General features: G+C 44.8%; 1 protein-coding gene across 5 annotated transcripts in view; it reads left to right on the forward strand.

Moving 5' to 3' along the window:
- LOC143967708 (ligand of Numb protein X 2-like) overlaps positions 1–15062 on the forward strand; it is a 114938-nt gene extending 99876 nt beyond the window's left edge. For all 5 annotated transcript variants that reach the window (XM_077474358.1, XM_077474367.1, XM_077474387.1 and 2 more), the window contains 2 exons: positions 4151–4309; positions 7527–15062. In XM_077474358.1, coding sequence (XP_077330484.1) covers positions 4151–4309; positions 7527–7662 — 295 coding nt within the window. In that variant the 3' untranslated portion in view covers positions 7663–15062. The remainder of the gene's footprint in view (positions 1–4150; positions 4310–7526) is intronic.
- The last annotated feature ends 216 nt before the right edge of the window (positions 15063–15278 follow it).

The raw sequence follows: 15278 nt of genomic DNA on the forward strand, positions 1-15278 counted from the left end.
TCCCCCAGTCCCTTTTATTAGCTTTGTTGCCCTTCTCTGGACTCTGTCCAGTTTCAGCACATCCCTCCTAAGGACTGGTGCCCGGAACTGAATGGCATACTCCAGGTGCGGCCGGACTAGAATCTTGTAGAGTGGGAGAATTATTATTTTATCTCCTGGAGTTCATCCCCTTTTTAATGCATGCGAATATTCTGTTTTCTTTGCTTGCAGCAGCTTGGCATTGCGTGCCACCACTGAGCCTATAATCTACTAGGACCCCCAGGTCCTTCTCTATTCTAGATTCCCCCAGAGGTTCTCCCCCTAGTGTATAGATTGCATTCATATTTTTGCCACCCAAATGCATTATTTTAAATTTTTTCCATGTTAAACCTCATTTGTCATGTAGTTGCCCACCCCATTTATTTTGTTCAGATCTTCTTGTAAGGTTTCCACGTCCTGTGGAGAAATGATTGCCCTGGTTAGCTTTGTATCATTTGCAAATACTGAGATTGAGCTGTTTTATCCCATCCTCCAGATCGTTTATGAATTAATTAAATGGGATTGGTCCCAGTACAGAACCCTGGGGGACCCTGCTTTCCACACCAGACCATTCCGAGTACTCCCCATTTATCACTACCCTCTGAACTCTCCCTTGTAGCCAGTTTTCAATCCATCTACCTGCCCCATGGTCCATGCCAACAGACCTTAGTTTGTGCAGTAAATGTTTATGGGGAACTCTGTCAAATGCCTTTGCAAAATCCAGATACACCACATTTACAGGCCTTCCTTTATCTAGATGGCAGCTCATCTCCTCATAGAAGGTTAATAGATTGGTTTGGCAAGAACGATTCTTCATGAATCCATGCTGATTACTGCTAATGATACCGTTCTCATTACCAAAATGTTGTATATAGTACCTTATCCCCTCCAAGAGCTTACATACTATTGATGTTAGGCTAACTGGTCTGCAATTCCCAGGCATGTATCTTGGCGCTACATTGGCTTTTCTCCAATAAACTGGTACCATTCCAGTCAGTGGACGGTTCGTACAAATTAGGAACAATGGTCTGGCAATTACTTGACCGAGTTCCTTAAGAACCTTGGGGTGCAAGCTATCTGGTCCTGGTGACTTATTAATGTTACGTTTTTCAAGTCTATTTCTAATTCTATCCTCTGTTAGCCAAGGGGGGTCCTTCCTGTCACGTGTCATGAGAATAAATATTGCAGTTTTGGCTCCTGAAGACCCCCGTTTCCCTCGTGAAGACTGAGGAGAAGAATAAATTCAACACCTTCACCATCTCTCCATCCTTAGTAACCAAATTCCCTTCATCATTCTTTGAGACCAATTCGAGCTGACCTCGCTTTCTTACTATTTATATACTTAAACAATTTCTTGTGTGTTGTTTTTTTTATACTCTCCTCCGCCATGTGCCTTTCCTGTTCTATCTTAGCCGTCCTGATTGCACCCTTACATTTTTTTGTTGCATTCTGTAAAAAATACAAGGCTGAGGGATCATTATCAGCATTCCAACGGTCTTCTCCTTTTGCTTTTATATGCATTTTTACGTTGGAGTCAAGCCACCCTGGACTTTTATTAGCTCTTTTAAATTTATTTCCCATTGAGATGAACTGGCTAATACCCTGATTTAATATGCTCTTAAAGCATACCCATTTTTCCTCAGTGTTCTTTGTTCCTAAGATTTTATCCCATTCTAGCAAGGATCGTAGTGTAGGGAATTTTGCTCTTTTGAACTGGAACTAGGAACAGTTACTTTCATTCCTTTCAGGCCTCCTTTCAGGTCTAACACTTCCATCGGTAGACATGTTCTACCCAAGCCAGCCAGATTTGGCTCCAAGCCCTTTTCTTAATGATGGGGTGCCCACACTTGTCAGAGTGGTGGAACGATTGTCAGCCTTTTTGGTTCCAGTGATGCTCATTGCACCAAACTGGCCCGGGAGGATGTGGTACATGTACATACACTCCTGGCAGACTCCATGTGGGCCTTTCCAGACCGTCTGTCCCAAGTGCTTCATCTTGCTTTATATGTTTGTCTCTGTTTAATGGCTGTTGAAACACAGGTCAAAATTAAAGCAGAGGTCCACCCTAAAATGGACCTTCTGCTCATCGGAATCCTCCCCCCCTCCGGCGCCACAATTGGTACCTTTCAGGGGGGAGGGGGGTGCAGTTACCTGGATAATCCAGGTAACTGCACCCACTTCCGGGCTAGCTCTCTGCGGAAAGGGGCGTAGATTACGCCCCTTTCCGCAATTGCCCGCCCCCTTCCGCAAGTGCCCCGCTGCCTGCTGGGAAACACACAGATCCCAGAGGCAGCGGGGACCGTCCTCATTGCGCAGCGCGGCTCGCGCATGCGCAGTAGGGAACCGGGAAATGAAGCCGAAAGGCTCCATTTCCTGATTCCCATACCCAAGATGGAGGCGGCAGCACTCGAGTGACGATCTAGAGATCGGCTTCGGGTGCCGACATCGCGGGCGCACTGGCCAGGTAAGTGTCACTATTTTAAAAAGTCAGCAGCTGCAGTATATGTAGCTGCTGACTTTAAAAAAAAAACGCGGAGTCCCGCTTTAAGCATATCAATACTAAAGTTTAGTCAAATGGGATTAATATGCAGGCAGTTGAAGCAGGATCACAGAGAGGGCATAGTGTGGAGAGAACAGAGCCAGGTGGTAGGAGGAGTCATTTTGAAGGAGTAGAATAGTGAGGAAGGAGAATGCAGATAACGGCACACAGCCTGCAGCACACCTGTAGAAAGAACACAGAGCTAAGGGAGGAGAAGAAGAAGCCACAATGAAGAGGGTGAACAAATGTCAAGGTAGGAGCAGAGAGGGGAGTGAAATACTTCAGAAAAGAATAGAGAGGTAAAGCTGAATGTGTTCAAGAACCCTCCCAGTACTGCTGACTTCAAGAGACCATATTTCTGTTTATATTGTATGATAGTCTTTAAAGTGGTTGTAAACCCTTACAAACCACTTTGACCTACAGGTAAGCCTAGATTAAGGCTTACCTGTAGGTCCAAGAAATATCTCCCAAACCGATACGGTTTAGGAGATATTTGCCCAAATATGGGCACCGCTGTCTACGGCGCATGCGCCGTAGACATCGGCGCGCAGGCGCACTGAGCGTGGCATTGTCGATGACGAAGATGCCGCGCAATGCCGTGCGCCTCGGCTCCCGTGCGCATGCGTGGGAGTGACGTCATCGCGGCTTCGCTGAATGACAGCGGCGGAGCTGTGAGACCCCACTGAGAAGATGGATGCGCCGGACTACAAGGGACAGCGGCGACTTCGCTGGCTCCTGTGTCAGGTAAGTGACACATAATGGGCTACTATGTGATGCATAGTAGTCCATTATGCTTTACCTTTGCAGGGAATGAAAGAGGAAGTAAACTCATCAGGGTTTACTTCCTCTTTAAACATAGTGCAGCACAATATTTTCAGTGAAATAAACATCCATAAATCAAAAAATAACAATCCAAAATAATCTTAAAGTCCAATCACCAACGTGCATGAAGTGATATAAAGCTCTTCATAAGCCAACAACCAATGTGCAGTCTCCTCCACCAAAATAGTGAGTGGGCACTCGCCTCCAGAATATAACCACTGAGCCAACAGTAGGTGAAAAGCGCTTTACGCTTTCAAACAATATGCTTTTCTCTTCTACTCAAGAGCTCGCACATACAGGACATTCATGAAAAATAAAGAAACAGCCAATGGTGCGCTTTATTTTAAAAAAAATGTTTTATTGCTGTTAATAAAAAATGCCACTTGCAGAAATAGGCACTCAACAGTGCTGGGATAAGCGCTTCATCTTACAAACACATTTCCGCTGGGTAAGATGGCCGCTGAATGACATCATATGAGTGGCTCCAGGGGGTACCATTTATGTTTATGGATCACAGCTGAAGGTCTTGTGAAAATTGCCTTTAAGTGTTTTGGCTTGCAACCTCTTTTATTTTTTATGTATATTTGTTTTTTCATATTTAATATAATGTATTCATTGTGACCTCACAGATTGATTTACACTTTTTTTTTTGAGTATTATGATATTGTCTAAATGTTTTTAAAATAAGCAATGTGTGATTTGTTTTCTAATGTGTGTCGCTAAAACAATTTTCCTGTGAATCTAATAAGGCCAAAATTGCTTTTCCAACAGCTGCTTGCACTGCTGTCGACACATTTCTTTACGGAAGAGTACCTTTGAAAGCTGGGGGTTCAGCATTGTTGGTGGTTATGAAGAAAACAAAGGGAATCAGCCATTCTTCATTAAAACCATTGTACCATCTACGCCAGCATTTTTTGATGGGCGATTAAAGTAGGTGTAAAGTTTTCAGCAAAATAAACTACTGAATTTCACACGCGCTGGATAACCAGCTACATTTCGAAATGGAGTCATCTGACCTTATTTCTTTATTTTATTTTTTTTTTGGTGTGCATATAGTACCTTTTAGGGGTCAGCAGCTTTAGAAAATTAGCATTTCGTTAAATTGTGTGCTGACATTGTTCCCATAAGAAAAGCTCTGCTTTCATGACATACAGAAGTCACAAAGATATGGAAATAAGCCGCTAATGGCTATACCTGGGATCTTGCCAAAATTGACCCAGTATTGCCAGAATTTGTTATCCAGTTGCTGGATTATTACTGAAATCCCTAAAATTGTGGCAGCCACAGTGAGTGGTGCTGCAAGTTGAGAATGTATTCATTCCTGTAATGTGTAACCAACCAACTGGATATTCTGTAACTGCAGCCAATGAGGGAATTATGATCTGGTCACGTGACCGTGTCAGACCTTCCCTGATTGGCTGCAGCTACAGAAAGTATATGTTGTCCTTGCAACAGTTGTGGTGAGAGCGAGGCTTGGGAGGCAGAGCCTAGAGGCCAGCTCCAAGGCAGCGGCAGTGAGTTTGCTAGTGCCTTTCATCAGACTGCATTGGCTCTAACTTGGTCTGAATGTTTATCAAACCCTCTTCTTTCAATATGGTGGACACACAAAGGCTGAATCTTATCTTGTATGTCATGCTGAACTTTTCAGTTTTGGAGGGTTCCATGCTTTATTTCAATGTTTGTGTAAGGCTGTGCAATCAAACAAGTCAGCATCACCAAGTTTATTAGTAGTTATGACTAAAGCTCACCTGACTGAAAGCTTCAACACTGTGTGCGTGGAGCTCAATAAAGAAGATTTTAGAGCTCATACAGTGTAATCCTGACTGTTTCCTTGACAGTTGGAGAGACTGTAGTCTAGGCATGTGTGTGGCTCTTTTACGTGCTTTATGAGATATATGGTCGTAGCTTTTGTTGATTTGCAAAGCTGTGCATATCTGACTTGGCACTTGTATATCGTATCCTAGAGCTGTATTTCAGCAGCAGAACAGGAAAGGTAGTGTGGATAACTGTTTTTGGTAATGCATTTGTATTGCAGATTTGTCCCCCGATGTAAATCCTTCATCAAGTATGATAAACCACTGTTGCATATATACCTATATGGTTTAGGAAATATTTGCCCGAAAACGGGCACCGCTGTCTACGGCGCATGCGCCGTAGACAGCGTCGCGCATGCGCACTGAGCGCGGAATTTCCAAGAATGGAGCTGTCGCGCGTGTCGACTCCCGTGCGCATGCGCGGGAGTGACGTCACCGCGGCTTCGCCGAATGACAGCGGCGGAGCTGCGAGACCCCACCAACAAGATGGATGCGGCGGACTACAGGGGACAGCGGCGACTTCGCTGGCTCCTGTGTCAGGTAAGTGACACATAATGGGCTACTATGCGATGCAGTAGTCCATTATGCTTTGCCTTTGCAGGGAATGAAAGAGGAAGTAAACTCATCAGGGTTTACTTCCTCTTTAAAGGCTGCTGACCCGCACAAAAAAAAAAGCCAAACACAACCTTTCCTGTCTCTTTACACTCGCTGAATGACTGTGCAGCTCCCTCCCCCGCCACTAAAATTACGGGGGCTCACAGTAGGGATGAGTTACTGGTTGTTAGGACGCCGACAGGTGCCAGATCCATAACCACCAATGACACATCCCTGCTGACTGACAACAGGGATGGCTCACAGTAGTTAGTAATACAAGCTTTAAAAATGCACTGCACTAGTGTGAACTTAGCCTTTACAAATAAGGCTCAACAGCTATTTCCTTTGCTGAGCTTCACTGCATCACGATTTGGACGTTCTTCCCCTTCTTGTGTCTAGGCAATGTTTCAATTTAATACTTACAGTATAAGCCATATATTAATGTTACCAATATCCATAAAAGGAAATCTACCTGGGTTTACAGCTAAAAAAAAATCAGTATGATAAAATGTGAGCATGACTAGGATAATGAAAGACCCGGGGCTAAAACCCATAGTCCTAAGTTGACATAATAGTGGAAGTGGCTTACAGGGGGATGTTTAAACAGAACCTGTGCCTATTCGCTGTACCCACAAAATATTGCTAAAGGGGGTGAAAGAAGAAATGCCCTGGCGTCAGTGTGAGGGGGGAAAAAAAAATGTCCTTGCATTGGTAGTGTCCCTGGAAGAAAAAAAAAATGTAAGTGGAGGAATTCAGGCAGCTGATAAATGGGGATAGGCAGTGCAGAAGAGGGTACTTGATAATGGGTACAAGTAATACAGAAATTAGCAGTTACTGGTGGGGACAGAAAGTGGTACTAGCTAGCAAAGACGGGCAGAACAGAGGGGGCAGTTACTGGTGGGGGAGGAATAAAGCAGGTGGTTGTTGGTGGGGACAGTTGATAGTAGAAAACAGACAATACACACAGGCTCCATCTTTGGGGCTTCCCAACCTTTGGTAGCAGTTTTAGGTTACTTTCACGCTGGAGCAAGCGGGCGGCGAGGGTAAAGTGCTATTTTTAGTGGCGATTTACTGCATTTTAGGGGCACTATTTGGTCGCTGCAAAGATGCTGCTTGCAGGACTTTTTTTTTTACCGTCAAGACAGTCGAGTTGCTCTTTTTAGCGCTGTAGTGCCTGTAAAGCGCCTCATTGTGAAAGTAGCCTAAGAATCAGTTTTCAGGCTCTGGGGCTGCTCTCTCCAGCCCTGGTACCTGTAAGTAGGGTGGCAGGGCTCAAGTCCCTAGCTGCCCATCAACCCAATAAGATTGCAACTTCCTCCCCTCATTTCTCTCCCAGGCTGCACTTTACAATCAAGTGGCAGGGAGGAAAGGAGTTTAATATGACTGGACTGAGTTGTCTGGTCTTGGGTGAATCCAAAAGTGACAAGTGTGGCTGCAGGTCAGGAAAACATCACGGCTGTGAACAATGTGTACAGTGCAGAGTGGGCCCACTTCCCCTTGGGGCCGGTGGTGCCTTGCATACATGGGGGGGGTGGTGTATTTGCTGCCTGTAATGATTCTTTCAGGTAAGCAAGGTTCCTGAAGGGAAGGTTTCATCAGTAGCCTTATCTGCTTCTATAGGGAAGGATGTAGAACGGGGAGAGGGCACTTTGTTAGTAGTAAAGAAAAGTTGAATTGTTGTTGCATTTGTGTTTAGTACATATGTTATGGTAATTGGTTTCTTTTCATTTTTTGTCTAGGTGTGGAGATGAGATTGTTGAAGTCAATGGTGTGTCTGCCATGGGAATGAGTAACGCAGAGCTGATCCCCATGTTGAAAGAGCAGAAGAACAGGGTCACTCTGACAGTGGTTTCCTGGCCTGGGAGTCTCGTATAAGTCTGGAACTTTCGTATTTAATTTTTTTTTTTTTTTTAAAGTCTGAGACCTTTTAGGAACCTTAATGTGCTCATGGTTCCCCATGAAGCCACGAAGTAGACCAATTCGTTTTTAAGGACAAGATATAAAATATTTAGTGTAGATATCTGAATCACAGATGCAAAGCTTTGCCCTAAGTATAAAAGTGATTGATACAGCATTTCTTGCAAAAATTATCAATTAAAAAGATGCATTAAATGAGGATAAAGGGGACATAATGCACCTTAGATAAAGGGTTACTACTATCATTCAGACAATCCACTGAACTTGCACTTTCCACCTTCAGTGATCTTCCTAATGATTTTATGTGTCATTGGTAAATGAAGTTTGCTGTTACACAGCATTGTTATTTTACAATAAGTAATGCCTTAATTTTTTTTTCTAACTACCTGTATGTCTACCTACCCATTTTGCCTTTAATTTATATAAGGTATACCAGCTGGTACTACGAAAGGGGTTTCAGTAGATGGCTAGTAATGTGTGTTGTCCGCTGCAGACGGTTTTTAAAGAATTCTTCAAAACATGAAACAGGCCTGTGTATGTAATAAATATATACACGGGTCTCTGGCTTGGGTCTGTCACAGTCAACTTTCTTTCTAAATTAAATTTTACCAACATATTGTGAACTAAGCCATTTTGTAACTAGTGAATGTTCTCTGGTACCCAGATGGTGGAAATTTATGTAAAGGTTTGTGATACTAAATCCATTGAATCCAGCAAGTGAATTATAGACCTCCTGTGAAGACTTTTTTATTTTTTTAAAAGGTGTATGAATATTGGCCTTCACTTTAACACACAGTGGAGTTGAGTTACTAACAAAATAAAAGCATGTTAACTTTGCAAAGGAATCTTCATTTAGTGAATGTGGAAGAAACTCACTTTGTAAAGAATACCCAATTGTGTGCAAGGAAAACAAAAAAAAACAATTTTTGCTTGCACAGGATTGTATGATCGAAGACGGCACAGATTACCTACATCCACTTTGCAAAGTAAATCGACCTCCCTGACTTAAATCGGAACTCCGCAATTCCTGTCGCTATCAAAAAATGGTTTGGACAACTTGGCTCAAAGGAATTCTTACATGTACAGAATATTGCAATGCTATGGCTGTTGTGTAGTAGCTTGTGCTGAATATATTAAACTTTGCTGTCTTCCTGCCCCAGGTGCCAGCAACCGCCCTTCTGCACCCAGAAACAGTCAGTCCTATGGCATCTCATCCATTCAGTAACAGCTTTGTATATTTTATCAATGAAAGCTCTCTAAATGGCCAAGGTGGAGCCTGTGGTGTCATCTGCCCAGCTTTTCCTGAATGGCTGAGAGATGCTGTAGGACCAGCTGTTCCTTTCCAGGTGCAGAAGGTACACTGTTGGGACTTGGGGTAGGAAGACAGCACAGCTTACTGTATGCAGTACAAGCTTCTGCGATGTATTGCACTATCCAGAGCGCTCTGTAAAAATTCCATTCAACCAAGGTGGAGCCCCACCATGACAGGAAACGTGGAGTTCAGCTTTACAAAAATGCAGGTCTGATGGAGGTAATATCTCTATGAAAATTACAAAAAGCATTGCCAGCAATTAATTGTGCATTGCAGATTACTAGTAGCTGTGGAGTGGTCCTGATTCACAAAAAAAATAAAAATCTCAGGAACATTAAATTAAATTGGATTTTGTAAATTGTGAAATAAAGTTTGGATTAAAAAAGTTATTTTGTCAGAATGTTACTTTGTTATGCTTTTCTTTTTTATTGCTGTACAGCAGTGGCATTGCTAAGGTAGGGCCACAGGGGGTCCTCCCCCCCCCCCCCCCCAAATTAAATTGGCACAGAAATTAGAGTGATTTTTCTGTATGCTCTCAGCTGCTGGAGGGCGACACACACAGAGCGTATCGCTCTGTAATTGCTATGCTCCCTGTCCTGTTGTGTAAAGTTTGCAGTCCGGGTCACCTGCTTGAAGTTGTCATAATGACAGAAGGCATAGCCAGCTCCAGCAGCAGTGCTTCCACCTCCAAGCCCGCCCCTGTGTGTGTGCGCAAAACATCTCCAACCTTGCATCCAGCAGTAAGTTGTCAGTATCCCGCCTCCTGACCATCAAAGGGGGGCTATTCGCATCTCATTTCAGTGTTAGCCAATAATGCTTTGTCCTCCTCCCCTCCCACCCACCACATTTTGATTTCAGTTCAAGGAAGAAGCCAGACTCAGTCCTCAGCTTGCCAGCTCCCATGTGAGTGTTTTTTTTTTCCTCTTTGTTTACTTCAGGGAGGGCGAGAAGGAGGTTCTGCAGCAGCAGGGACAGCCATAGATTCATCATTTTAGTGCAGGTGGGGGGGGGGGGGGGGGAGACAGATATGGGATCCACCATGGGTGCCAATTTTGAAAACTATGTATCATTTTTTCCTTCCACTTCACAATTTATGTGCTGCTTTGTGTTTGTCTATCACAATCCCTGAAGACCAGGTAGCAGCCTTACAAATCTGAGCCACAGATACCTGATGGCAAAAAGCCCAGGTATCTGTGGCTTTTCTACCCCTGGTAGAATGAGCTCTCACCCTAAAAAAGGGAGGAGTTTTATGTTTCAGACCATAGGCCTGAATGACTAATAGGCAATGGAAGCTGCCTGCCCCTTCTTGGGTCCTTTTGGTAAAAAAAAAATAAAACAAAATAACCTATCCTCAGATCTCTGCAGATCTAGACAAATAAACCTTGACTGCCCAGCCAAAGAATGCAATCGTCTATCTTGCGCTGAATGTGGCTGAGAAAAAGGAAGGCAAAATAATGTACTTAATTAAATGAAAGGCCGGCACCACTTTTGGCAAAAAGAACGCAACAGGTTGTAACACGACTCCATCATGGTGAAGCATCAAGTACGGTTCCCTGCATGAGAGGGCTACAAACTCAGACGCTCTTCTAGCCAAGGTAATAGCCATCAGGAAGGCTAGCTTACATGACAGCAAGTTTAATGGAATTTCCTTAATAGGTTTAAATGGTTGTTTCTGCAACACAGACAGCACCAAGTTCAAGTCCCAAGGACACATAGGTGACCTAATGGGGGGGGGGGGGGGGAGCAAGGGAGTGTCCCCTTGCATAAAGGTTCAGATCAGTGAATGGGAGGCTAAAAAGCCCTTGGAAGCCTACTGATGGGGCCAAAACTTGACCTCTGATTTCCACAGCTGACTGTAGAAAAGGGAGAATTCTCCCAAATCACGTATTTCCGAGGATGCCATTTTCTGGCTTCACACCAAACAATACAAGTCTTCCAGACCTTATGATAAATCTTCCTAGTGATAGCTTTTCTAGCATTCACTAGAGTAGACCCCACGGTCCTTTAACACCCTGGCTGCAATAGCCATGCCGTCAAATTTAGAGACTGTAAATTGAGGTGGAATATAGGACCTTGAGACAGTAGATCGGGGCGACGTGGAAGCATCCATTGCCCACCTGTTGTCAGTCTCACAATCTCTGGGAACCAGAATGACTGGGCTCCCCTCTCTCTGAATCCTGCGCAAGAAAATGTGGAAGGAGAGGGATTCAAGGGAAAGCATAAACCATCTGCTCCAATTGCTAGAGGATCTCTTGTTCGAGACACAAACTGCTGTAGCTTGTTGTTGAACCTAGGTCGACCTCTAGCCATCCCCAAACTTTGGCAAATTTCCTGGAAAACTTCTGGGTGCAGGGATCATTCCCTCGGGCAGATCTGCTGGTGGCTGAGAATCTGCCTTCCAGTTCTCTACTCCCGGGATATGGACTGCCGATATTATTGGCACATGTCCTTCTGCCCAGGCTAGTATGTAGTTCTCCTTCAGAGATGAACGACTCCTGGTATCGCCTTTATGGTTTATATAGGCCACTGCCGTGGCATTGTCAGACTGAACCCTGATGAGACAGTCTACCGTCCAGGATCATAGCGCCAGACATACTGCCCATAATTCTATGATGTTGATGGGCAGGGCCTGCTTTGTCCCTGACCATTTCCCCATTGCTGCGAGCCTATCTAGGGTCACTCCCAAGCCGGAGAAACTGGCATCTGTATTCAGTACTCTAAGTTACCAGGAGAAAGGATTTTCCCTTTCGCAGGTTCTGATCCTGCAACCACCAGTTTAGGCTTAAACATGCCCGAGGAGATAAGCACATTGGATAATCCCAGGGCTTTTCTTCCTCTGTTCCAAGCCAACAAGAGGTCTTGTTGTAAAGGCCTGGAATGAAACTGGGCATAGGGCACTGCCTCAAAGGAGGCCAACATCCTCCCTAGAAGACTCATACAGAGCCGAATGGAGGGTTGTCTGGTGCCCCTTATGACGCACCTGATCCTGGACCATGTTTAGAATCAGACCTAAATATTTTAGACTTTGATTTGGTCTCAAGGCTGACTTCGGAATTTATGATCCAGCCTAAGCTTTTCAAATACCTCACTGTGTATATTATGCTCTGTTCTAGAGCCTGTACTGAGTGATCTCTGAGCAGGAGGTCATCCAGATACCCAAGCACGAGGATCCCTTGGGCCCTTAAAAGACCCAGTACTGGTGATAGGACCTTTGTGAACACCCAGGGAGCTGTAGGAAGCCCGAAGGGTAGAGCCACAAAGGGAATATGGCATTACTCTACTGCAAAACGTAGGAACCTCCGATGAGGCTGAAAGATAGGTACGTGTCCTTTATATCAATGGAGGCTAAAAAGGTCTCCCCTCTGGAGTGAGGTTACTACTGAGCAGACAAGACTTCACCCGAAAGGATTGTATCAATTGATACTTGTTCAGGAACCTTAGGTCCAAAATGTGTCCCCATGTGGTTTCTGAACCTTAAACAGGTTTGAGTAAAACCCTGTGCCCCTTTCGGATACCAGAACCTCTACAATCACTCCTTGATGCACTAGATGTTGTGCCTGAAGCAATATGTTTCTTTTTGGAGGATCCGAGGGGGAACGCTGGATCTTAGAAACCTCTGAGGGGGCACCTTGTAACCACGAGATATAATTCAGGTCACACACTCGTCCTGAATTATTATTTTCCAAATTTCCGCAAAATGCAGCAGCCTCCCCCCACCTGATGGAGTGGGGGCATCCCGTCAAAAGGAGGGTTTAGAAGAATTTTGGACCCAGGGCTTTTTCTGGCCCTGGCCTTGCAGCTTGCCCCACCGTCCTGTTGGCAGCGGAAATGCCCTGACACAGACATTTGAGGAAACAGTCCCTGGGTTTTTAAAAGAGGGACATTTGGTGCTCTTCTTCACAGGAAGTAGAGAACTCTTCCCTCTAGAAATCTTTTGGATATATTTGTCCTATTGATCACTCAATAAACATTCCCCATTAAAACGGGAAACCAGCCAATAACTTTTTACAAGGAAGCTCGGCTGATCAGTTCTTAAGCCATAAAAGTCTGCACATATGTACAGGCAAGAGCCAGACAAGAAACCTACTGTATTGAATCCTTTAAAGCATCAACAGCAAAACACAGCGCTCAAGTAATATCTGTATTTCTTTCAGCCAGATCATACATACTCCTGGTTAGGCCTATCAGGCCGTTTGACCTGATCCTTTACAGACTGGCAAATACCAATTGCTGCAACAGCTGGCTGAATAGCTGAACTGGCCAAAGAAAAGGAAGCCTTTAATAATAACTCCAATTTCTCGTCAACAAGGTCTTTCAAGCCGTGTGCGTTATCTACCGGACAAGTTAAGTTCTTGTTTACGGAAGAGACTGCTGCATCTATGGCTGGCATGCTCCATTTTTTAACCAACTTTTCATCCATGTGATATAAGAGGGAAAACCTTTTAGGAGGCAAAAAAAGTCCTGTCAGGATGTTCCTAATCAGCATACACCACCTGTTCCAACAGGGGTTTAGTGGGAACGTCTGTGCGACCTGAAATGGTCTCAGAGATCCCAAAGAGGACAAGGGGGGCTTAGTCACATCTGCAAGAGGCAACTTAAAGGCCATTTCTGTCCAAGTCAGGATAAAAAGCCTCTGCGACTGAGAGGCAGACATCGACTGGATATCTTCTTGTCCAGATTGCTCAGAAGCAGACTCATCGGTCAGGCACTCCACTGAATCCTGAGCTTTCAGCTCTTCCCCATCCTCAACTCATTCCCACTCCAGGCTAGGAGACTCTGGGGAGGGGGATGTGTCACACTTCCTGCCACCCTGCAGGACTGATGACAGTTCATCCTTAGTGATAAAAGGTGAAGCAGCAGGGCTCGGATTGCCCGGGAGCCTCTGGTCTTTCAGGGGATACGACACTAGGGATATGACTAGGTTCATCAGGAATTACTGAGGACATATGTGTACCCTTCCCTATGATGTTAGGCACACTCCTTTTTTGGAAGACATTCAATGCCTGTAAACAAAGAGTACTTGGGTGTAGTTAAAACACCTCAGAAGGGAGACCCTTTAATAGGGCTCCCCAAGCCCCCATGCAACAATCCTGCCAAGCACCCTTAGCCTGCCAAGCAACACCCGGTGACTCACTTGACCCGGGTAAGGAAAAATTAACCACTGCAAGTGTCTGTTCAGAGCCTGCTTTGTGTCCCATAGCGGTCTTCTGGGAGCACCACATGCTTGGCCTGCATAGCTTAAATAAGCTGGGTGTGCGCCGGAACGTTCTATGAGTGTGTGCACACGCATTTGCATGGTCCTGGCAACCAGACGTGACTGTATTTGCGTGCGTCGCAAATCTTCGTGCGCCCAGATAAAGGCTACGGCGCATGAGCGGACGAAGCCGCGTGCGCCATGGCCGCCAAACACACTGCTGAGCCCAGCAGAACCAAGGTGAAATGGCGTCATGCGCCATCATACAGGTAAAAAAACAGCCAGACACAAGCAAAAAAAAGGTAAACTTTGCATACACCCACCGCTAACACAGAACTCCCCCGTATGGTCACCGCACACAGGTGTCCAGCCTTTAGCTAGCTTGACTGATTGTTACAATCACTGGGACACCCCACAATAATAAAATAAAAAAGGGGTTTCACTTACCCATCCAGGCGCAGGGCCACTTAGAACCTAAGGGCCCAATCTTCACCCTTCATGGCAGGTTCCTGTCACATGGACCTTCAAGGACTGGGTACCCCTATCTAAGCATAAAACCCTGTGTCAAATGGATCAGATCAGTCAATCTCTTGATTCATTTTTGGAACCGTTTTGGGACTAAAGAACAGGAGCTCAAACAAACCATGCCATCCAACTTGCAGACACTGGTAAAAAACTAAAGTACTTCCTGTATGGGAGGGGTTATATAGGGGATCACTTCCTGTCTGAAGACCTTTGGTCTACCAGTGTCGATTCACCTAATGATGTCGTATAACCCAGCAGCTAATGAATATTACCCTCACTCTGTGTCCCATGATGTATGAAAAAGGAATTCTGCATAGAAGGGGGGGGGGGGGAAGGAGAAAAACTAGGAATGTGACTACAGTATTTGAACAATGATTCCATTAAGGAAAAGCTGATCCATTTAATGAATGCTGGTTACACCCCCCCCATAAACAATAAGCTTTTGATAACACAGGTTGACAGTAACCTACTTCCAACTGTTTTTTTTCTTTTTTTTTATCTACATAGCAGGGAAAGTGTTATGTTGCCTTGATCCATTGGATT

This window comes from Lithobates pipiens, unplaced genomic scaffold, assembly GCF_037356315.1.
Source record: "Lithobates pipiens isolate NorthernLeopardFrog02 unplaced genomic scaffold, aLitPip1_a1.2 Scaffold_1, whole genome shotgun sequence".
NCBI lineage: Eukaryota > Metazoa > Chordata > Amphibia > Anura > Ranidae > Lithobates > Lithobates pipiens.